A 22,408-nucleotide genomic window follows, 5' to 3' on the forward strand; every position below is an offset into this window, starting at 1 on the left:
CGATCCAACACTACAACAATGTCCCAATCTCATACTGGTTAGAATTCAGTAATATGAATCCTTAATAACAACCATTCTTCTTCTGCATTTCAGTCCAACAGTGAATAACTTTAAAGATTTGTGTTCTCTAAACAAAAAATAATATCATGAGTATAGCTTTTCGAAGAGGTCTTATCAGACTAGTAGTGAAAAGGGTGGACGACAAAGCTTTGAGCAACATAATGTTGTTAGATGCTTAGAAGATAGTTCAAACAAGGTAATCTAAAAACAAGAGGATAAATTGCACTTTATCCTTAGCATGTTTCGTCACTCTTCTTTTTTCGTGCAATGAATGTTCTTCACTTTTTTCTTTGGACTTTTAACAGTAAATATTGTTTTCGTGTGCTTGATTTATGAAACTCAAAAGTGTCCTAATTCATGCATGCAGTTGATTGAAGGTTTTCATTGCCTATGGACCAAAGAGAAGAGTCGAGAGGGCAAAAAGCATTCAATTATTCCATAGAGAGAAAGGAAGCATTTAAAGATTCAACTTTTCTCTTTCCTTTCTATACAATCATGACAATGGTGTGGAAGTCCTAATTTTCTCATCATACTTCCTTTTTATAAAGAATCTAATCGTTTCATATTTTTCCTTTCAATCATATATGGGAAATTGTTTATTAAAAAACCAACTATAGTAGAGTAGCACTCTATTTTCAGGTTATATATCAAATCTATACACTGTCTGATGTGTATTACCTCAGCTAGTCAACTGAAGTCCATAAGAAAAAGAAAAAAAATCAAATGGGACAGATCCACTCAGCAGAACATATATTTCATGATCAAAATGGTAATTGCTAGTAATAAGACAGTATGTTATCTTTATTGATAAACATCTTTCCAATGAGGATCAAGTGCTCTACTACAAATAACATTCCCATCCAACAGAAAAAATAACATGTTGCTCTCAAGGTTCAATGATTGTCATTCGCATATTTATGTAGATATTATAAAGAAACATTTAAAGATTGCTAAAACTCTGAATGCAATTTACCTATATTGTACAAGACAGCTGCAATAAATCAGGGGATGGTACTGCTTCTTACTTCGTCGCTGAATTAATCAGCAGCAAGTATGCAGGACAATTGAATATGTTTCATTACCCGAAAAGTCCCAAGTCGATCTAACTTCAGCGGTCTACTTGAGGATAGATGCATCCCGGGTGTGTCAACACCAGTTCAGGTAAAAGCACTTAGTTGAAACCTCTGCACTGCGAAGATGCCCTCACTAGTCGAATCGATGAATGTTCGACCTAGTACTGCCTAGAGGAAATGTTCAACCAAAAGCTTCTTTATGCTTGTAAATCCGAGCTGTCTAAAATGGTAGTGAATGAATCCTTCAGAAACTTACTATACACAAAGTGACTGATGGTCGTCTAGAACACGGAGGGATAACACCGGAGACCCTGTCACGTTTAACTGTTGCCTTAACTATAACAATCTAACAATTATTTAACAGTTGGAGAAGTCTGATTCTGATCTGAGATACCATTGCTGAATTTTCCACTAGGATGTCGGACTTTGAAACTTCCATGTTTCACAGGTTTTGGATGAAAAAGAGAGCTCAGCATTTTTTCCAAAGACTGAGCCGTATATTTCACATATTTGGTACTTCCTTCTTGTTCAACCAATGGCCCATAGTTCTGCATGTAACTCCGGTAAACAGGCACAATCGCCTGAATGATTAGCTGGCATGTCTTATCCCGTAGGTCTTTGTCAAGCATTACCCAATTAGACTGCTTCTTATACATTTCATCAAATGCTTCATTAAAAGCTTTTAATCGTTTCTTGACAAGATCACGAGCAGTCGCACGCCCACCAGAAAACAGAATAAGACCTTCCCTGCTTAATAAAGCAGGAAGCTTTCCCCAGCTCTCTTTCAAGAAAAAGGCAGAATAGTACTCCTTGTACTGTTCATGTTCTCTTAACCGCGAATCTCCCAGCAGACCTCCAAGCTTTGTTCCTTTCAGATGCTTATATAGATGCCAGTGATTATTCATCAAGAACACATATGACAAAATAACATCTTCATAGGCCTTCGACCATGTCTCTAAATTAACGTCAACAGATCTCATTATATTCAGCAGCTCATTAATGAGGAGCCGCTCTTGAAACTTTTCGTGCTTCCAACTTCTTTCAATAATCAGAACTTGGGTGAGGATAGACTTATAATCATCCCCAAGCAGCTTATTGCAATAATCAGTGATAAAAATGATAAGTTTTGGAACACTGCCATCAGGAGGAGGCGGCATTTGCCTTTGCAACTCAACTTGAACTAGAAGTTCCCAAAAGATCTCACTAGCCCCTTCGATCACACTCTTGATTAAATCCCTAGTCAAATTTTGTATTTCCACACACGCAACTCCACCAAAAAGCCGATTGAAATCCAATCTTAACTTGTTTAAAGATGCAAATATGTCCAACAGCTTCAAAAGCTTGATAGGATCCTTCTTACTCTCTGCAACAGTTTTTCCAAATTGAAGGAATGCAAGAATGCCTGCTTGGGCAGCTATCTTAGCAAAACAGCTCATCCACACATCCAATCCTATTCTCTCAAAAACATCATTACAAAGTTTATACTCAGCTTCAAAAAGATGCTTTACAGCAAATTCTAAATGCTTACCCCACTGAGCAATGTGACTCTCTATGCTCTGCACATCATTGAACTCGGAGACCGAGATCTCTAGATAATCCAAATTAAGTGCCTGCAAACTTGCACGGACATTAGAACTCCTCACCTCAACATAAATCGATATGCACTTCTCAAGCCTGTTATTAGCAATCAATCTTCCGATTATAGCCTGTAGCTTCTGGATAACAGTCACCGGCAAAGGGGAGGGCGCAATGCAGGCTTGTTCACCAGGTAAAGCTGGAGCAGACATTGGCAACGGCATAGTATTTTCAACCAAGAGCCGCCTAAATTCACTTTCCAATCTGTCCAACGCAACCCCAAGAAGTCCTCCATCAAGCCGACCCTTTTCCTCTCCACCGTGCAATTCCCTTAGAGAAGTCAATGCTTCCTTCATACTTGAAGTAAACCTTCCATCAGCAACAGCATGGTCTTCTAAATACTCCACAATATCAGCCAACCACTGAATTGCCATCTCGCAATTCTCCCCTAAAAATCTTAATGCTTCTTCAAGCCTCTTGAGCACGCCAAGGTACCCCGGGAGGTCCGATTGAGGATCGGACAAGGATTTCTCGAGTCCATGAATGGCATCAAACACTTTGAGAACTGCAGTGGCAGGAACCACGGCACGGTTAATATGGCCACCCACAGCACCAAGGGCATCTTTCTGGGCCCTAATTGGCCTAATTGCAGCCTCCAAAGATGGCAATCTCTGAATAATCTCATCAAATCTAGGCCCAGCTTTTTCAATAGATAAACCTAAGGCTTTTGACTTCTCAAAATTTACCCTCAAAGATTTGCTTGCAGATATCAAATGTTCAATGCCCTTCTCCATCTGGGTCATCATCAAATCAACCAAAACACACAAAACCAACAAAAATCCAGTAATCCACTAATGAACCCACAGACAAATTTCAAATATCAAACAATTTAACACAAAAAGAATGTATCTTTATGCAGTGTACAGAACAAACTTGAATAAAAAAAAAACCAATCTTGGGTTCTTATAAAAGTGAACTTGGATCACTTTTCTTCACCCAACTTCACCAAACAAAATCAAAGAAGCGTTCTTTTGCACTTCTTCACGTCTTTGATCAGGAAACTACGCAAAAACCCACAAACCCAACTAACAACTACCAACTAAAATAAAAAATCAACAACTACCCATACAACAAAAAAGAAGACTGATATATATATATATATAAAGAGAGAGAGAGTATGAAGTTGATTAAAGAACTCACAGATATATTGCAAGTAAAAATAGAGATCCAGTAAATAAGAGGAAGATTTTAATTTTGGGAGCTTTGTATATACTGAATGTTGGGAAGAAGAAAGAGGAGGAGAAAGTAAACCCTAAAGATAAATCGGGAAATGGAAAGGGAGTGCTTTTTTACAACACACTCTTTGCTTAGCCCAAGGACTGTCCTAAAGTGCTAGACAGTAGTACATACTTCATTCATTTTCTTCTTTGTTTCCTTCTCTCTCCAACTTTTGACAATATGAGATTTATGACATGATTTGGTTATTTCCGAGTTACTTCGTTACTCTTGGGGTTCACAAGGTCGGATCCCGAACCAAAGTGTGGTTATTTTGAACTCAAACGATAAAAATATATGGCAAAAAATATTGAGTATCATTTTATATATAGCGCGGTTATTTACGGTACTATACTTTAACAGTACGTTTGTCCGTTAAGATATAGCGCAGTGAATTACCGCGCTATATTTGAATTCAAAATTGGCGGGAGGTATAGCGCATATATAGGAGGCGCCTCCTATATATGTGTTATATCTACTTAAAAAGCGGGCCATCTCCTTCCCCGACCAGAAATCAGCAGAAACGGTAAAAATCGATCCCCCTATATTTTAAGCAAAACAATTCCATTGGAGTCCACCCGTCCCACAAAAAGTGTATCTTCTCCTGTATTGTAGCAAGCTAACACCAGATCCAAGACGTTATCGTGTAGTGGATCTCGTATATTGCTCGTTTCGGCCCCCAAATTATCAAATTTTCACATTTTAAAAAACTTTAAATCGAGGTATTCTGACTTAATTTTTTGGAAAAACTCATGTATATAAAATGCTTAGTAGTTATTTTTTATTGTGGTCTATGTCATTTTGTAATCGTTTTGTGATTTAATTAATTTGTTATTTTTTATCCGGATTAAATTATTTATGTGCTAAAAATTAGTAATAGAGATAAATTATGTTATGAATAATTAATGTTATATGTGATTTTAATGTTGTACGTATATTAATATGTGATTTTATTGTTGTTTAGTGCACTTTAGTGTTATGTTGTGCCCTAAATTGTAATGTAGTGCCCTTTAGCTTAGTAAAACTGATAATAAATTTTATCTTATGGTAGTTGACTTTATTCATGACTATTTAGAGTAGTGTTACTTTAGTAGAAAAATGTTGGAAACTAACATATAAAATATTAATATAGAAATTAATATCATTGAAATTATGAAATACTAACATATGAAATATTAGCATATGAAATTATCTTTGTAGTTATTGAAATTAATCATGGTCATTTAATTATCTGTTAACCCCAAAAATATCTAAAAAAAAATAATAGTTCAAATACAAACTCTCTCGAATTTTAGTCAACAAATGTAAGAAAATAACATAAAAATAACTAATTAAATAAATACTTATTAATTATATCATGTATAGTTATGAAAACTAATTATTTAATTCTATTATACCCAAAAATAGCTGAGTAAGAAACAAACATATAAAATAATAAACTAACATATAAAAAAATAAACTAACATATAAAATAATATAATAAACTAACATATAAAATAATAATATAAAAAATGTATTAACCTAAGTAATAATATAGAAAAAATATCGATTAAATATTAATATAAAAGATATTGTAATATATTTAAAGATGTTAAATAATTAAACAGAAAAATACTTTAATTAACATTGTTCAATTTACAAACATCGTCATGGAGGTTCCCCCTGTGCATCGACCTACATCTCGAGAGTTACTGTTGCTACAGGGCAACCATATGTCTTCACATATCTGAGATGGGCAATGTCTATCCCAGACATTTCGCCCCAGACGTATAGACGATATGTGGGAGTTCATTAGGGACCACTCACTGTATCCCCGTATAGTTAGACGCCTTCAGGATACGGGTTTCTACATAATCATAGAGATCGGTCGGTTGCAGTTCTACTGGGCGTTGATCACGGCTATGATAGAGCGGTGGCGACCGGAGACGCACACGTTTCATCTACCCATCGGCGAGGCTACCATCACGCTTGAGGACGTGGAGGTTCTTTTCGGGCTGCTTGTTGATGGTATACTTGTAGCTTACTCGCATGCTCTTAGAGACTATAGGGGAGTGGATTACCTTCATATGTTGCAACGGCTCACCGGTTTCCAGCTAGCGGAGCCGACTGCATTGAGTGGGGCCAGTCAATTGCAACTGATGCCCGTTCGGTAGCATCTGGTGGCGATGGATGCAGAGATTATGGATGATTCACCGCCAGATGATATCGACCGGCACACGAGACTGTTGTTGTTGCTGATGTTTGGTGGTATATTATTCCCGAACACTTCGGGAAACCTAGTCAGCTTAAGATTTATACATCATCTGGAGCGGCTAGATGATTTATCTTGTTACAACTAGGGTGCAGCTGTTCTAGGTTACCTGTATAGGCAGATGTGTCGGGCGTGCATAGGTGTCATAACCCAAACCGATGGGCCGTGACGAAAGTGGTATCAGAGTAGTTCTGTCCTAGGGTTGTCTACAGACAGTGTCTAATAGAGTCTTGTTTATGGGTGTGTTGTACACCACACTTATAGACAGGAGGCTGCAAGATATTTAGGATGATTACTTTTCTTTTTTATCTTAGATCGTGCGATATAAGAATTCATTTTCCTAACGACATGCTATATTTTAAGTGGTGCCCAAGAAGGCTACAGCCGCCCAGAAGGGCAAGTCCATGGATGGTGAGACTACAAGTAGAGCGCCACGAGTTACCAGGTCTCGGGGAGAGTCGTATAGTGAGACTCCATCTCAGACTTCACATACCTTGCCCTTTCTAGAGGAGATCCGAGGGGCACCAGCTCCAGCACTCGCTCCAGTACCCCCAGCTCATCATCCAGATGCTCCTGGTTAGGAGATGAGAGATGCTATTCAGCTATTGACTCGATTAGTGGCCGCACAGGCTCGGCGCCAGGAGGTAGGTATTGGTCATGCATATAGGGCCATTAGTGCGAGGGTTCGTGATTTCATTAATTTGGACCCTCCGATATTCACTGGAGCAGATCCAAACGAGGACCCTCAGGTATTTATCGATAGGATGCAGAGTACTTTGAGGGTAATGAAGGCCACTGCGACTGAGTCAGTTGAGCTAGCTTCCTATAGACTTCGGGATGTTGCAATTAATTGGTACGAGTCTTGGGAGTTGTCCAGAGGTGAGGATGCCCTTCCAACAGTATGACAGGATTTTACAGAGGCTTTTCTTCATCATTATTTGCCACCAGAGCTTAGATGGGCCAGAGTTGATAGGTTCTTGACCCTTCGACAGGGTAATATGAGTGTTCGAGAGTACAACCTTCAGTTTGATTCTTTGGCTAGGTATGCTCCCACTATTGTAGCTAAGATGGAGGATCGGGTTCACCAGTTCGTGATGGGGTTGGAGCCGCACTTGCTCAATGACTGTATGTCGGTCTCACTTTATCTAGGCATTGATATTTCTCGTATTCAGGCATACGCTTAGGGTGTAGAGGAGCGTAAGCAGAAGCATAGGGCCGATCGTGAGCATGATAGGGTCCAGAGTAAGAGAGCGAGATCTTCAGGTCCTTCTGGTGAGTTTCGAGGTGGTCAGAGACAGCAGTATCCGAGGTATCCAGCTTAGCCATCAGCTAGTGAACCCCCTCAGTTTTCTGGTAGGAGATTTGATCGTTCCACATATTCAAGGCCCAGATAAAGTTCCAAGGCCTCTCGTTCTCAGTATAGGGGTGAGTCAAGTCAGATGAGGCCACCTTTGCCATGATGTGCTCAGTGTGGTAAGCAGCATGCTGGGTAGTGCCTCATGGGATTGTGTGTTTGTTATACTTGTGGTTATCCAGGCCACGTTATGAGAGATTGTCCAACGAGAGGTGGTGCAGGTATAGTTTAGCCAGCGTGATCTATAGTTGGTTCGTCATCATCAGTACGCCCCCCTGGGCAAGGATCACAAGCACCAGTCGGTTGTGGTAGAGGCAGAAGTGGAGCATCTAGCTCGAGCGATCCTCATAACCGTATCTATGCCTTAACGAGTCGACAGGATCATGAGTCATCACCTGATGTTGTTACAGGTATCTTATCAGTCTCCTCATATGATGTATATGCATTGATTGATCCAGGTTCCACCTTATCATACGTCACTCTGTTGGTTGCTAGTAAGTTTGGGATAGAACCTGAGTTGATTGAACCTTTTGAGGTGTCTACACCTATTGGGGATCCAGTGATAGCTAGACATGTATATAAAGACCATATAGTAGTAGTTCATAGTCGTTCTACAGTAGCAGACCTGATTGAGTTAGATATGGTGGAATTTGATGTTATAATGGGTATGGATTGGATGGCTTATTGTTATGCTAACGTTGATTGTAGATCAAAGATGGTTCGATTCCAGTTTTTAGGGGAGCCAATTCTAGAGTGGAATGGTAATACTGCATCGCCGAGAGGTAGGTTTATTTCCTATCTCAAGGCAAGGAAGATGATCAGAAAGGGCTATAATTATCACTTAGTTCGGGTACAGGATGTGAAAGCATAGTCACCGACCCTTCAATCTATCCCGGTGGTTAATGAGTTTCCCGATGAGCTTCTAGGCCTTCCGCCAGAGCGGGAGATTGAGTTTTCTATTGACACATTACCAGATACTCAGCCGATATCTATTCCTCCTTATAAAATGGCACATGTAGAGCTGAGAGAGTTGAAAGAACAACTGAGGAATTTTCTTGAAAAAGGCTTTATCAGACCTAGTACATCACTGTGGGGAGCACCTGTGTTATTTGTGAGAAAGAAAGATGGTTTCTTACGGATGTGTATTGATTACAGACAGTTGAATAAGGCAACAATCAAGAATAAGTACCCGCTCTCGAGGATTGATGATTTATTTGATCAGTTGCAGGGTGCCAGGTGTTTCTCGAAGATAGACTTGAGGTCGGGATACCATCAGGTAAGGGTTAGAGAGAAAGATATTCCGAAGACAACATTCAGGACCAGATACGGGCACTTTGAGTTTCGTGTTATGTCGTTCGGCTTGACCAATGCCCCAGCGATATTCATGGACTTGATGAACCGTGTGTTCAAGCCCTTTCTAGATTTGTTCATGATTGTATTTATAGATGATATTTTGGTTTATTCTCGTTCAGAGGTTGAGCATGCAGATCATTTGCGTACTGTGCTCAGAGATCTACAAGAAAGGAAGTTGTATGCAGAATTCTCTAAATGTGAATTCTGGTTAAATTCTGTAGCCTTCCTTGGTCATATTATTTCGGGTGAGGGTATCTGGGTCGATACACAGAAGATTGAGGCAGTGAAGACTTGGCCTAGACCCATGACACTGACAGAGGTTCGTAGCTTCCTGGGTTTGGCAGGTTATTATAGGAGGTTTGTGGAGGGGTTTTCTTCCCTTTCAGCACCATTGACAAAGTTGACTCAGAAGGCAACCAAGTTTCACTGGACTGATGCTTGTGAGCGGAGTTTCCAGGCATTGAAGGACAAATTGATTTCAACACCGGTTCTGACACTTCCAGAAGGGACAGATGGTTATGCTATCTATTGTGACGCTTCAGGCGTTGGATTGGGTTGTGTATTGATACAACATGGTAAGGTTATCACTTATGCTTCTAGACAACTAAGAAACCACGAGAAAAATTACCAGGCCCACGATTTAGAGTTAACCGCGATGATTCATGCACTAAAGATGTGGAGGCACTATTTGTATGGCATTCATGTTGATATCTATACGGACCATAAGAGCCTTCAGTATATATTCAAGCAAAAGGAATTGAATTTACGTTAGAGGTGATGATTGGAGCTACTAAAAGACTATGATGTTAATATTTTATACCATCCAGGAAAGGCGAATGTAGTAGCCGACGCCCTTAGCTGTAGATCTATGGGTAGCTTATCATATTTACAGCCAGAGAAGAGTGAGATAGCTTGTGAGATTCATCAGCTAGCTAATCTTGGAGTTCGATTATTAGATTCAGGTGGTACCAGAGTTACTATTCAGGACATGGCAACATCCTCTCTAGTAACTGAAGTGAAGGAACGCCAGTATGAAGATCCTGTACTAGCTCATTACAGAGATACAACCCCTTAAAAGGAGAAGACACCATTGGAGATTACAGGACATAGAGTCCTCAGATATCGAGGTCGATTATGTGTTCCTAATATAGCAGGGTTGCGCCAGCAGGTTATGGGAGAAGCTCACTATTCTCGTTATTCTATTCATCTAGGAGCGACGAAGATGTATCATGATGCCAGGGTAAAATACTGGTGGGACGGAATGAAGAAGGATATAGAAGAGTTTGTTGTTCAGTGCCCTAATTGTCAGCAGGTTAAGATTGAGCATCAGAAAATCGTTGGATTATTGCAGGCTATAGAGATCCCGACTTGGAAATGGGAAGTGATTAACATGGATTTCATCATAGGCTTACCTCGTACCCAACGTAAGTTCGATTCTATTTGGGTTATTATTGATAGACTTACAAAATCAGCCCATTTTCTGCCTGTCAGGACTACGTATTCAACAGAGGATTATGCAAGAATTTACATTAAGGAGATAGTACGACTTCATGGTGTCCCTATATCTATTATATCAGATAGAGGTGCTCGGTTTACAACTAATTTTTGGAGGTCCTTCCAAAAAGGATTGGGGACTCAGGTGAATCTTAGTACAATATTTCATCCCCAAACAGACGGTCAGGCTGAGCGTACTATTCAGACACTGGAAGATATGCTACGGGTTTGTGTGATGGACTTCAGGGGTAGCTGGGATGATCATCTTCCACTTATTGAGTTCGCATATAATAATAGTTATCATTCCAGCATTCAGATGGCTCCATACGAAGCTCTTTATAGACGAAAGTGCAGGTCACCTATCGGATAGTTCGAAGTTGGGGAAACTAAGTTAGTAGGACCAGAGTTGGTATAACCGGCAGTTGAGAAGATTAAGCTTATACGGGAAAGGCTATTAGCAGCTTAGAGTCGTCAGAAGTCATATGCAGATAATCGACGCCGAGACTTGGAGTTTCAGGTAGATGACTGGGTATTCCTAAAGGTATCACCGATGAAAGGCGTTATGAGATTCGGTAAGAAAGGAAAGCTTAGCCCTCTGTACATCGGACCTTATAAGATCATATGCAGAGTAGGCCAGGTAGCATATGCATTAGACTTGCCTTCCAACTTGGAGTCAGTACATCCAGTTTTTCACGTGTCTATGCTCCGCAAGTGTATTAGAGATATTTCTAGATTCGTTCCAGTTGACGATGTTCAGGTCACACAGCATCTATCATATGAGGAAGTTCCCATTGCTACACTAGATAAACAGGTTCAGAGATTAAGAACTAAAGACGTATCTTCAGTTAAAGTACTTTGGAGGAACAATAATATGGGAAAGATGACTTGGGAATCTGAAGAAGACATGAAGTCTAGGTATCCTCACTTGTTTCCGCTTCTGGAGGAATATCGGACTGAGACATCACAACATTAGGTACGCATATGGTACTTGATTCTTATGTTAGTTAATGTCATTGATCGTGTGAGACCATTGGTGTTATTGTTGATTGTGGCCCTGTGTCGCTTTGTGTTGTTGGGTTTTCTATCTGATAGGTTGATAGTGGCATCATTACAGAGGAGACTGTGCCAAAAATTTCTATAAATATCTGGGAGTTTAACATTTGAGGACGAATATTTCTAAGGGGGGAAGATTGTTACCCCTTGTGCCTCCCAAGGTGACGTATAATGAATATGCGACTTGTTAATCATAATTTAAATGAGTTTAAAGTTATAATATGACTATATATGATGTTTGGATAAAAGACATAAAGTTTGGAAAAAATCAGATTAAAGTTGCGGAAAAACCAACTAAGGATTTGCCTTGTAACAAAGTTTTTTGAGAAATACATTTCGTATGTTATATGAGGCCTTTTTGAGACATATTATATACCAAATTTAAGGTCTTGAAATGTAGTTTCCAACTCTCTTAACCATTTATTCATACTATATCCGGATAAAAATATATAAGTATCGGGAAGATGGGCGAATCAGAGGGTGCCAAGCTAGCACCTTTTGACTTTTCAAAAGTTGTTATATATGTTTTAACTCGTCTCTCTCTCTCTCTCTCTCTTCAGTTTCACACATAATCTAACCAGAGAACACCATAAAAATAGCCCTTGAGCTCCCTAATAGTGCTTCAAATAATACTAACATCCCGGGTACGAAATCGAAAAGCGATAACATCAGAACGATCCCTACGACGTAAGTATCGCTATATCGCCTCTCTTTTTCTTTGTAGTTTGAGTTTTGAAAAGTATTTAATAATTAATAAAATTCCTAATTTCTGTATTTAAGCTTTAAAGTATCAATAAAAGTTGATAAATTCATTTCCTAATAGTTAGACCTCACGGGACGGTGATCAGAAGTCGTGAGTTCGAGTTATTTGACTTGTAGTAGATTGTTTTGTGGGTTGTTTCGTGTTGCTTTTGGGCTGTCTATTGTACTGCTGATTTATGAAGTTTGGAAGGATAAAAAGAGCGTGGATAAATGCCACATGTGGTACGGTAGTAGGTTGGTCGCTCGTCGTTGTAGTTACAGGCTAATTGATAACTTGTTGATTGGGTGTATTATGGTATATTTGGGGGTTTTGTTGTATTGAAGGTCCCGGATTGTAATTAGGTTGGTTTTGAGTTTCTGATTGTATTATGTTTGTATCTCGCCTGTAGTAGGCTTGAGGGAGCAGTAAAATCAGGGAAAATGCTGCCCGTTTTATTTTAGAATCGAGTTATCGTTTGAGATACGTAATATACTACCGCCATCTAAATTGTACACGCATTTCTTTGTTATAGGGTTGGCGCGCTAGTTGTCATAAGCTTGTTGTTGAGTTGCATTGATGACTTGAGGTATGTTAAGGCTATCCCTTCTTTCTTTTTGTCATGATTCAAATGATACAAACGAAACGAGCAAAATACGCAACTTTCATAAATGGCTCTATTCATAGAAATATTAGGGGTGTCTATATTCTTGATTCCCTATGTGAATTATTATTATATCCTCTATTCATGGGTCTCAGAAAAATATGTATTTGATAAAGCTTGTCCGAAAGGCATATTAATTTTATGATATTCGAGAAATCTTATTAACGTATTTCTTATGCATTTATACATGTACATTGACCCATGACCAGAAGGCGTTATATACGCGTATATTATATGTATATGGGATATGGGAAAAAGTTACGGCGTTATATACGCACCACCACCTGATCAGCTGGTATATGTTGATGATTTTGCCCACAATGGCTGAGATGATATGATGGGATGCCCTCAGAGGTTTGATGATGTTATGTACACTTATACCTATGCATGATACAATATTTACACGCACATGCATGACATTATAAATATTTCAGGATTCACAAAGTTATCTAGACTCACAGGGGGAATTCTTTACCCTATGTTTCATCTATGTCTTTTATGTACTGATTTTCATGCTTTACATACGCAGTACATTATTCGTACTGACGTCCCTTTTTGCTTGGGGACATTGCGTTTCATGCCCGCAGGTGCAGGTAGATAGGTTGACAGTCCCCCTTCTTAGGATCCTTGATCAGCGAGAGTTGGTGTGCTCCATTTGATCCGGAGCTACTTTGAGTTTCGGTACGATGTGTTTGCATACATATATGGGTATGACGGGGCCCAGTCCCGTCCTTTATACAGTCGTACACTCTAATAGAGGTCTGTAGACAGTCATGTATAGTTATATAGTATGTGGCCTTGTCGGCTCGCCCTACCGTATTCCGTATATATATATATATATATATATATATATGTCTTTTGGGCATCTTTTCTCACGTAGGTTGTTCATATGAATTAGTAGTTTATTTCCAAATGTTATGCATAACTTATACTTATTTCATATTTATATCTTAGACGAATGCTTAGGGGTGCTCGATAGGTAGAACTCGGGCACTCATCACGGCCCATCGATTTGGGTCGTGACAATGGAAACCCATAGAGACATTGCCTGATTTTTATCACTGCTGCAGGTGAAAGCATAGTCAATTCTTTTCATGATTATAAAATACATAGTAAAAAAAATACCTTAAATTTTACGTCCACAATCTATGTTAGGGTTGGGACTGGGAGCGGTTCCTGTAGTTCCAGCCACCTCTACCACCGATCGCTCCGGATATACCACTCTACCATTTCTCTCTTTAGCTTGGAGGTGGATTGATAGGAGAGTCTACGCACGTGAGGTCGAGGCTCGACATCATCTCCCTTATTACAGGGATTTATTGGATTTACTTGAAGTCGCCCAGGTACATATATACTTAAGTTTACTTGGCCTGGCTTGATATATGTTGTGTTTACTCACAGTTCTTGTGTTTATTAAATTGTTCGTATGGAGGCCATACAACGATGCGCTCATAGCTGGTTTGCCCGATTATTGCTCCCGCGGCCGAGCTATGTGGAGCTCTTCCGTCCCACTGATATGTCTTGATATAGTCGAGCATCATGCCACCGAGCGATTCCTTCGTGAGTTTGCTGGCCTGCAGCTTGTACCTATTCCGCCCACTTGGCACGGGACACATTACCAGCGGGATGATTGTTGCAAGGTTGACCAGATATACTGTAATAATCCGACCGATCATTTTGAGTATTATAGCCCCGTTCCTCCATTCACTGCTCAATTTATACTATACAGTTGTTAAATGACTTGTCGGGAAAATTGGTTCGAGTTCGGTGAGGTTTTGAAATGAATTGAGACACTTAGTCTCCAAGATAAAAGCTTAAGTTGAAATAGTTGACAGGATATTGACTATATCTAAATGACCCCGGAATAGAATTTTAATGATTCTAATAGCTCCGTATGATGATTTTGTACTTAGGAGTGTGTCCGAAAAATTATTTGGAAGTCCGTAGTTAAATTAGGCTTGAATTGGCTAAAATGAAAGATTTAAGTTTGGAAGTTTAACCGGGGAGTTAACTTTTGATATCGGGGTCAAAATCCAATTCTGAAAATTTGAATAGGTCTGTTATGTCTTTTATGACTTGTGTACAAAATTTGAGGTCAATCGGACTTGATTTGATAGGTTTCGGCATCGAATGTAGAAGTTGGAATTCGTTAGTTTTCGTTAAGCTGGAATTGGGGTGCGATTTGTGTTTTTAGCGTTGTTTGATGTGATTTGAAGGCTCGAATAAGTTCGTATGATATTTTAGGACTTGTTGGTGTATTTCGTTAAGGTCCCGGGGGTCTCGGGTGAGTTTCGAATGGTTAACGGATCAAAAATTTGGATTTAAGAAAATCTGAAAATTTTGCTTCTGGTGTAACCGCACCTGCGAAGTGATGGATATAATTTATTCATATATTTTTATATGCAAATATTAAATATTTTAAATAAAATATGAATAAATATACCATGTTCTCCCATATTTTCTAACATATTTCACAAGAGGAAGAGCATATGAAAATTGAAGAAAAGAAGCAAAAAAGAGTGGGAATTGAGTAGTCAACCGGGAATGAAGAAGCAAATATAACACCATAGTTGCGACAATGGCAATTGGAAATCATGGAGCAAATTACATAGTTGTAACTAGCAAACTATAGTTGAAACTATAGTTCTTCCTCTGCAGAATGAAACTCAATTGGCAAGGTCATAGTTGCACCTACAATTTCCATAGTTGCAACTATAGAGAACCTTAGGCAAGAAAACTCTATAAATAGAGTGTGAATTTTGAAGAGAAGACATTGAGTCTGACGGGAGAAAACTACTTTTTGGTCTCTCTCTCTCTTTTGTCTTTAGTATTTCCTACTAGTTGTCTTTCTTTTAGAAGAATAATATTTCTTCATAAGTTCTTTGTTCCTAAATTAGTTTTTCTTACTTCGTAATGGAGTAACTTCTTTTGTTGGGATAGTTGATGAAGCTTGATATATATATTTATAATACTATCTCAGTTTTAATACATCCTTGGCTTGAAACTTTCTTTTTTTACTTTGTATTGTGCCATAATAATAGTTTTAATTAATCATTATTATCACTTCTACATAGTTTATCTCTAAGTTATTCTTATATTGATTTTATAATTCTCACGAAGCAAAATTGATATATAATAACCAATGAATAATTAGTAGAGTGAGAGTAATTTTTAGTAATCTATTATTCCAACTTCGTAATCTTGCTTGCCTCAGTTTTAATTCTCACGGAGGAATTATTGTAGGCAAGATTATTGATTTTCTTTTAGTAAAAATATTCTCACGAAGTTTTTACTACCTCTTAGCACAATTCAAGCAAGAAAAATACTTCGGTTTAATCGTCACTAGTTTTAACTCAATTAATCACATAACCTCACGGAGTGCTATTAATTGATTACTTCTTACTGAGTTAAATATAATTGTATTAGCAATAAGCAATTATTCCTAAGAGAAATACATGTAAAAATTGAGATTTTATTGTAATATATTATCAAGTGAATTCAACGATTCCCAACTCTTTTAAAATTATAAATCTTCCGAAAGTTCTTGGTTTTTGTTTAAGTAATTAACAAGCTTTAAACCTCACTCACTTTTCATCAAACTAATTCTCTCAAATAGTAGTTGAAATATTAAAAGTCTGTAGCATAGATGTTCCAATCTCTGTGGGACGATATCATAAACTATACTAGAATTTGATAAAACACGAGTAAAAAAATCCTATACACATTGGCCTCGTCAAATATTTGACGCCGTGGCCGGGGATTAGCATACATCTACTTCAGATTAAATATTTTGTTACTAATTTGAGACTTTATTATTGTTATATGTTATTATTATCACTATTTACTAAGTAGTACTATAACTACTACTGTCATATTAATATTATCGCTTTCTTTTCGTAACAACACTCTTAAAAAAAAAACATATTAGTACTTTTTCCTATTATTGCTATCATTAGCTTTCCTTCATTATATTTAGTATAATTATTATTAGTACTAATACTTGTTGTATCATTTTTTTTTCTCATTGCAAGTACTTCGACGTACTTCTTTTTCTAATTTTCAATATAGTTTGTTGTTACATATTATTATTTTCTTATCATTGTTTATTATTTTTTTGGTAATATTTTATCATTATTATTAGTACTTCTACAGTGTTATTCTCACTGATCATTGTTATTACTCACTAGTACAACTTTTGTTTATACTTAATAATACTCTATTATCTCAATTCATTATTATTATTACTGCTAACGCTTAATTGTTAGTTTCATTGTTTTATATATATATATATATATATATATATTTATTTTATTAGTAGCCTAATTACTAGTATTATTATCTACAATATTATGGTATTTGTTTTTCTTCACTAACTATCTATATTCTTTTTGAAATTTTCTTTAGTTTAGTTATCAATTACTAGCACTGCATTAGGAATTAAATTTTATTTTTTTTACTTTCAAAATTTTAATTAGTTTATGACCCGCTCTTCTACAAAAAAGTTGGCTAATTACGATCCTGAAATTGAAAGATCTCTTCGATTGCGCAGGAAAGGACAAGCATTATCTTCTCAAAGCATAACTTGTGACAGAATAGAGTACCAACTAGAAGATGATAACAATCCACTGGAGATTCCACCACCAGTTCATGTAAAGGAGCAGTTTGATGAAGTGGCGCCAAGGCCAGCAAACAGAATCCTTAGGGATTATGCTAGAGGTCGCAAATGCGGCTGATTTACCGCAGAAACGGAAATGGTGGGAGTTTGGACTCGTCGCAGAAGCGGACAACTTCTTCGCAGAAGCGGTTAAAATACCGCAGATGCGGAGCCCCTAGTAGTATACATTTCGAAGGAGTTTTGAGTTTTTGCCATTTTTGGACTTTCAAGCACGGTTTTTGGGTGATTTTCAGAGAAAATTCATGGGAGAACTTGAGGTAAGTCACTTGTGATCATTTCTACTCCATAATATTGAATTAGCATCAAATAATCTGACTACATTACATGTTTTTAAGGAGTAAATCGGGAGTTTGGACCTAAGGATTTGAAAAAAAGATTTGATGATTTGGAGGTCGAGTTGATGTCGGAATTTTGTAAAATTTATATGGTTAGACTCGTGGTTGAATGGGCATTCATATTTTGTAACCTTTGTCGGGTTCTGAGATGTGGGCCCTACGGGCGATGTTTGAGTAAAAGTTCTGATTTTGTGGGGAAAAAATAGTATTTTGGTATGGATTTTATTCCTATAATTTGCGTGGACTGAATCAAATTAATTGTGACTAGAGTTGAGTCGTTCAGAAGTTGATACGCACAAAATGACATTTCTAGAGCACTGTTTAGCTTGCTCAACATTGGATTCGGCTTGTTCGAGGTAAGTAACTCTTCTAATCTTGGAGCTGAGAGTATGAACTCTGACTATACGTATTATGTGTTTGGTGTTGAGGTGACACACATGCTAGGTGATGGGCGTGTGGGCGTGCACCGTGTGAACTGTGAGTCTGTTATTTCTGTGGTACTGTGTAGTTACCTGAACTTATCTGTAATCATAAAATCTCTACGTACTAGAGTTATCGAGTTGTGATTCGTATTAGAAAGCCTGTCTAGGCTACATGTTTTTCTGTTGGGACCCACTGAGGTCATTACTGTTGTTGAGTTATTTGCTTACATTTCAATATCATACTCAGTCATATTCATTAATTACATATTATATCTCAATCTCTGTTGTTATTTATTGATACATCATATCATCATTGTGGGCTAATTCATGTCATTGTGAGCCCGAGAGACTCAAGAGGTTGATGACTGAGTGAGGCTGAGTGCCTGATTTTGAGATATTGATACTATGGCACGTGAGTTGTCCGTGCGAATTTTAGCGCTTGGGCTGAAAGAGCTCCTCCGGAGTCTGCACACACCCTCAGTGAGCGCAGTTGATTTATATTGAGGGATGGATCTTCCCTTGACATGGATCTTGTCCAAAGCATTTATACCTGGGGAAGGATCTTCCCCACGGGCTAGATTGGCCCTACTTAGTACTGAGTGACTGATGGTCAGTTGATGTATATATTCCGAGATGGATCTTTCCGGGGCCGGATTGGCCATATACAGTACTGAGTGATTGAGCATGATGAGTGGAAAGTATGAGACACTGAGATTGAGTACTCTGAGAGTGTGAGTACATGAGTTCATCTCTGAGATACGTTGCATTGACATGCACACATGACATACAAGCATAGAGATGTATTTTCCTCATGCTGTACCATATCACGTCATTTATGACTTCTCACACATATTGACATATGGGAATAGTGATGCATTTTACACTGGCTATCTGGAAAGAAAATGAAACATCTTATTTATTGTTGAAAGAATTTTTGGGAAAATTACTGTTTTCAAACTTACTCATATTTTTGGCAACTTCGGTAAACGATTTGGGTTTTCACTGATATACTTGAAAGGCAGAACTATTATCAAACATCATGATTAAGCTGAGCATTTTATCTCTGAGTTACTTCTTTTATTCCTTGCTTTACGTTGTTATGGACTGTTGTTGGCTATTGGTGTTGGACCCGACCTTTGTTCCAGCTCGTCACTACTTTCAACCCTAGGTTAGGTTTGTTACTTATTAAGTACATGAGGTCGGTTGTACTCATACTACACTTCTGCACCTTGTGTGCAGATATTGTGGAGACTGACAGGAGCTGGATTTGAAGATGTACCTGCGTGCCGGTTGTAGCTGCCTCTTGTTCAAGGTAGCCTTAAATTTATAAAAATTTATTTATGTAAATTTTGAACAGATGATGTATTTATTTTATTCCAGCTTTGTAAATTCTAATCTTAAAAGCTCGTGATTTGTACTACCAGTCCTTGGGGAGTGTATTAGAGTTAGTTAAATATTAATTTAATTAGATATTTATTAATTGGCTTATCTGACGGGTTGGGTTAGGTGCCATCATGACTAGGTGGATTTTGGGTCGTGATAAGTTGGTATCAGATATCTAGGTTCATAGGTTCTACAAGTCATGAGCAAGTTTCTAGTAGAGTCTTGCGGATCGGTATGATGACGTCCATACTTATCATCGAGAGGCTACAGGGCATTCAGGATAATTTTCCATCTTTCTTTCCTTATCATGCGAAATTGATTCATCTTGAAACATAACTCTTTGAATTTCTTCCACGCATTCGTATGCGCATGTGAGCGCTCGATATCAGTCGTGCATCGCCGGCTTGTGATTCCATGAATGAGGTTCGCAATGTGTATTCTATGTTTTGGTGATGGGCCAGTGTGGAGAACTTGAGGCCATGTTTAGACCGTAGCTTAGGCTCGGTAGCTTCAGTTGTAACTTGTACATTTGGACTCATATGTCTGGTACTGTCCCTATGAATGGAGCTTGTGGCTCGATAAGCGATCGAAAGGCTATACGATAAGTATGATGTGACTGTGGGATGTGACGAGAAGTGTTTACTTGGAATGTAAAGAGGACCGTTGGGTGCTTGATTTTCGTTTGATGTGACGTACGGTCTCGAATTATGAGTGTGTTGGAGGATCTGTCATGCAGTTTAATTGTAAAGCGAATTAGATTTTCATGTTGTGTTGATGAGTTCAAACTCAGAAAGATTAAGTTATTGCATAGTAATTGTTGTTGCGAAAGGGTATAACAAGATGCCAATTTGAAACTAAGCAGGTGGGTTATCCCCTGTAGAGTAATCTACGTAGGTGTGTTCCTTATAATGTGAGTGGAGAGTTTCTTTTCTGCCAGCGGGGCGTATGTGTTGAGATTTGAATTTGAATCTGATTGAGAAAGTTGACTTGAGTGTTAAGAGAATGAATGCGAGCTTAGCAATGATTGAGGTATTTTTATGGTTGGTGTTGTATGAGCTTGAGAAGAATTTTTGTTGAACTGATTGCGATATTATGGCAGTAATAGAGTATGGGTATTGTGAGTTATCGAGTGTTTTAATCTATGGCTTTGAGCCAAGTGGGGGAGCCTACTATTGACGATTTGATTTCATGGTTATGTGTTAAATATTAGTTTTGGTTTGACGCATACTTATGGGTTAGTTATGACTTGCAGAGGTTGAGATCGAGGATAACCCGAGTAAGAAAATTCCCTGGATACGGGTTATATTGCACTTTATGAGTATATGAAAAATCACAGGGATGAGTGAGTTGATGTTTGAGAAGGATATAATACGCATGGAGTATGAATTCGATCGGTGGTGTTAGAGTAGGGTTACCTCTTTGAGTATTGTTGTGCTAATGGAACATGTGTCTTTCGGCCCGTTCGGGCAGTGCAATTTGGGTTTGAGAAAAGTGGGTAACTCTCGAGAAAGTTCTAATGGGTTCGAGATTTATGTATAATAATTGAGAATTTCTCCAGACGGGTGTATGGATAGAATCTGAGATTTGCATGTGATGGTGCCTGGGCTTGCGGTAATTCTGTATGAATATGGATTCTACATCCCAGTATAAGAAAGGCAAAATAACAATTTTAAATTCACATAAGGTATTCTCTGAGTGGGCATTTCGGTTGTGGTACTTACAGGGGCGCTTAAGAAGAATACAATGGCTTATGGGCCTTAGGGCGGTGTGTTTTTATGTTAGGGTGTCTTATAGTGAGCTTTGGGTAAGGTTCGTAGTGTTCTGAGAAGGAGAAGTGCCAACTTAAGGTAATTCAGAAGAAACTCGGAGAAAATAGGACAACTGGGTAGTAGGCTAGACCAGTATAGTAATGGTATGCTCGGTTCTTTTGGGTGATTATGATGTGGTGAGGCACTACGAATGTTTTGGTGGAAATATTCTTGGGTTTGGTGACCTACGTGGCTTGGTCGAGTTAGAGGAATTCAGTTTTGATAGCTTGGTTATGTGTAAATAGATTTCAAAGTGTTCTTGATGGTTTCTACCATGGTTTGAACCAGATATTTTCTACCGGTGTGGGTAACGTGTTGTGTATTGCGATTTTCTCCTGGAAGGAAGCAAGAGGAAGAATTCTAACTGACCTGGTATGTAATTTGCTGGTGACTCAGAGTGTTAATGAGGTTCTTGTGATTTCATGTAATGGCCTAATAGAGGCAGCGCGTGAAGTGAGACTGGATTTACGTGTGCAAGTATACGGTTCAGTTTTGAAGGGATGGTCATGAGTTCTTAGACAGTATGGGCGGTTCCAAATGACTAGATGAATACTATTACTACTTGGTATTGCATGAGAAGGGTGCGTATTTCAGAAGGCACATTGTATTTTGACTTACAGATATTTTATTAGTATTGCGGTACTCACCTGATTGATAGACTGCTGGTATTCAAATTTTTGCTATGTGGCACAGAAGAATTATAGAAGTATTCCTCGTGGGAATATCGTATATGAAGGGTGAGTTAGTCATTCGAATGCTAGAATTAGGATCAATTATGAAGATTCATGTGTCCTATGAATTTGGAGACTGGGAGTTCTTAGAAGCATATTGTTTCAGGGTTGCGACCTGTTTGAGGTGAGTATTTTATTTAAACTCAGTGGAGGCACTAGTTGC

The 22,408-nt window shown here is 38.3% G+C and overlaps 1 protein-coding gene across 1 annotated transcript; it reads right to left on the reverse strand.

Moving 5' to 3' along the window:
- Positions 1-833: 833 nt before the first annotated feature.
- LOC104116409 (exocyst complex component EXO70I) lies at positions 834-4,142 on the reverse strand. Its single transcript, XM_009627261.4, has one exon. It carries the CDS (start codon positions 3,512-3,514, stop codon positions 1,487-1,489), a length of 2,028 nt encoding a protein of 675 aa, XP_009625556.1. The 5' UTR covers positions 3,515-4,142; the 3' UTR covers positions 834-1,486.
- Positions 4,143-22,408: the final 18,266 nt, after the last annotated feature.

The sequence above is a fragment of the Nicotiana tomentosiformis genome, chromosome 12 (assembly GCF_000390325.3).
Source record: "Nicotiana tomentosiformis chromosome 12, ASM39032v3, whole genome shotgun sequence".
NCBI lineage: Eukaryota > Viridiplantae > Streptophyta > Magnoliopsida > Solanales > Solanaceae > Nicotiana > Nicotiana tomentosiformis.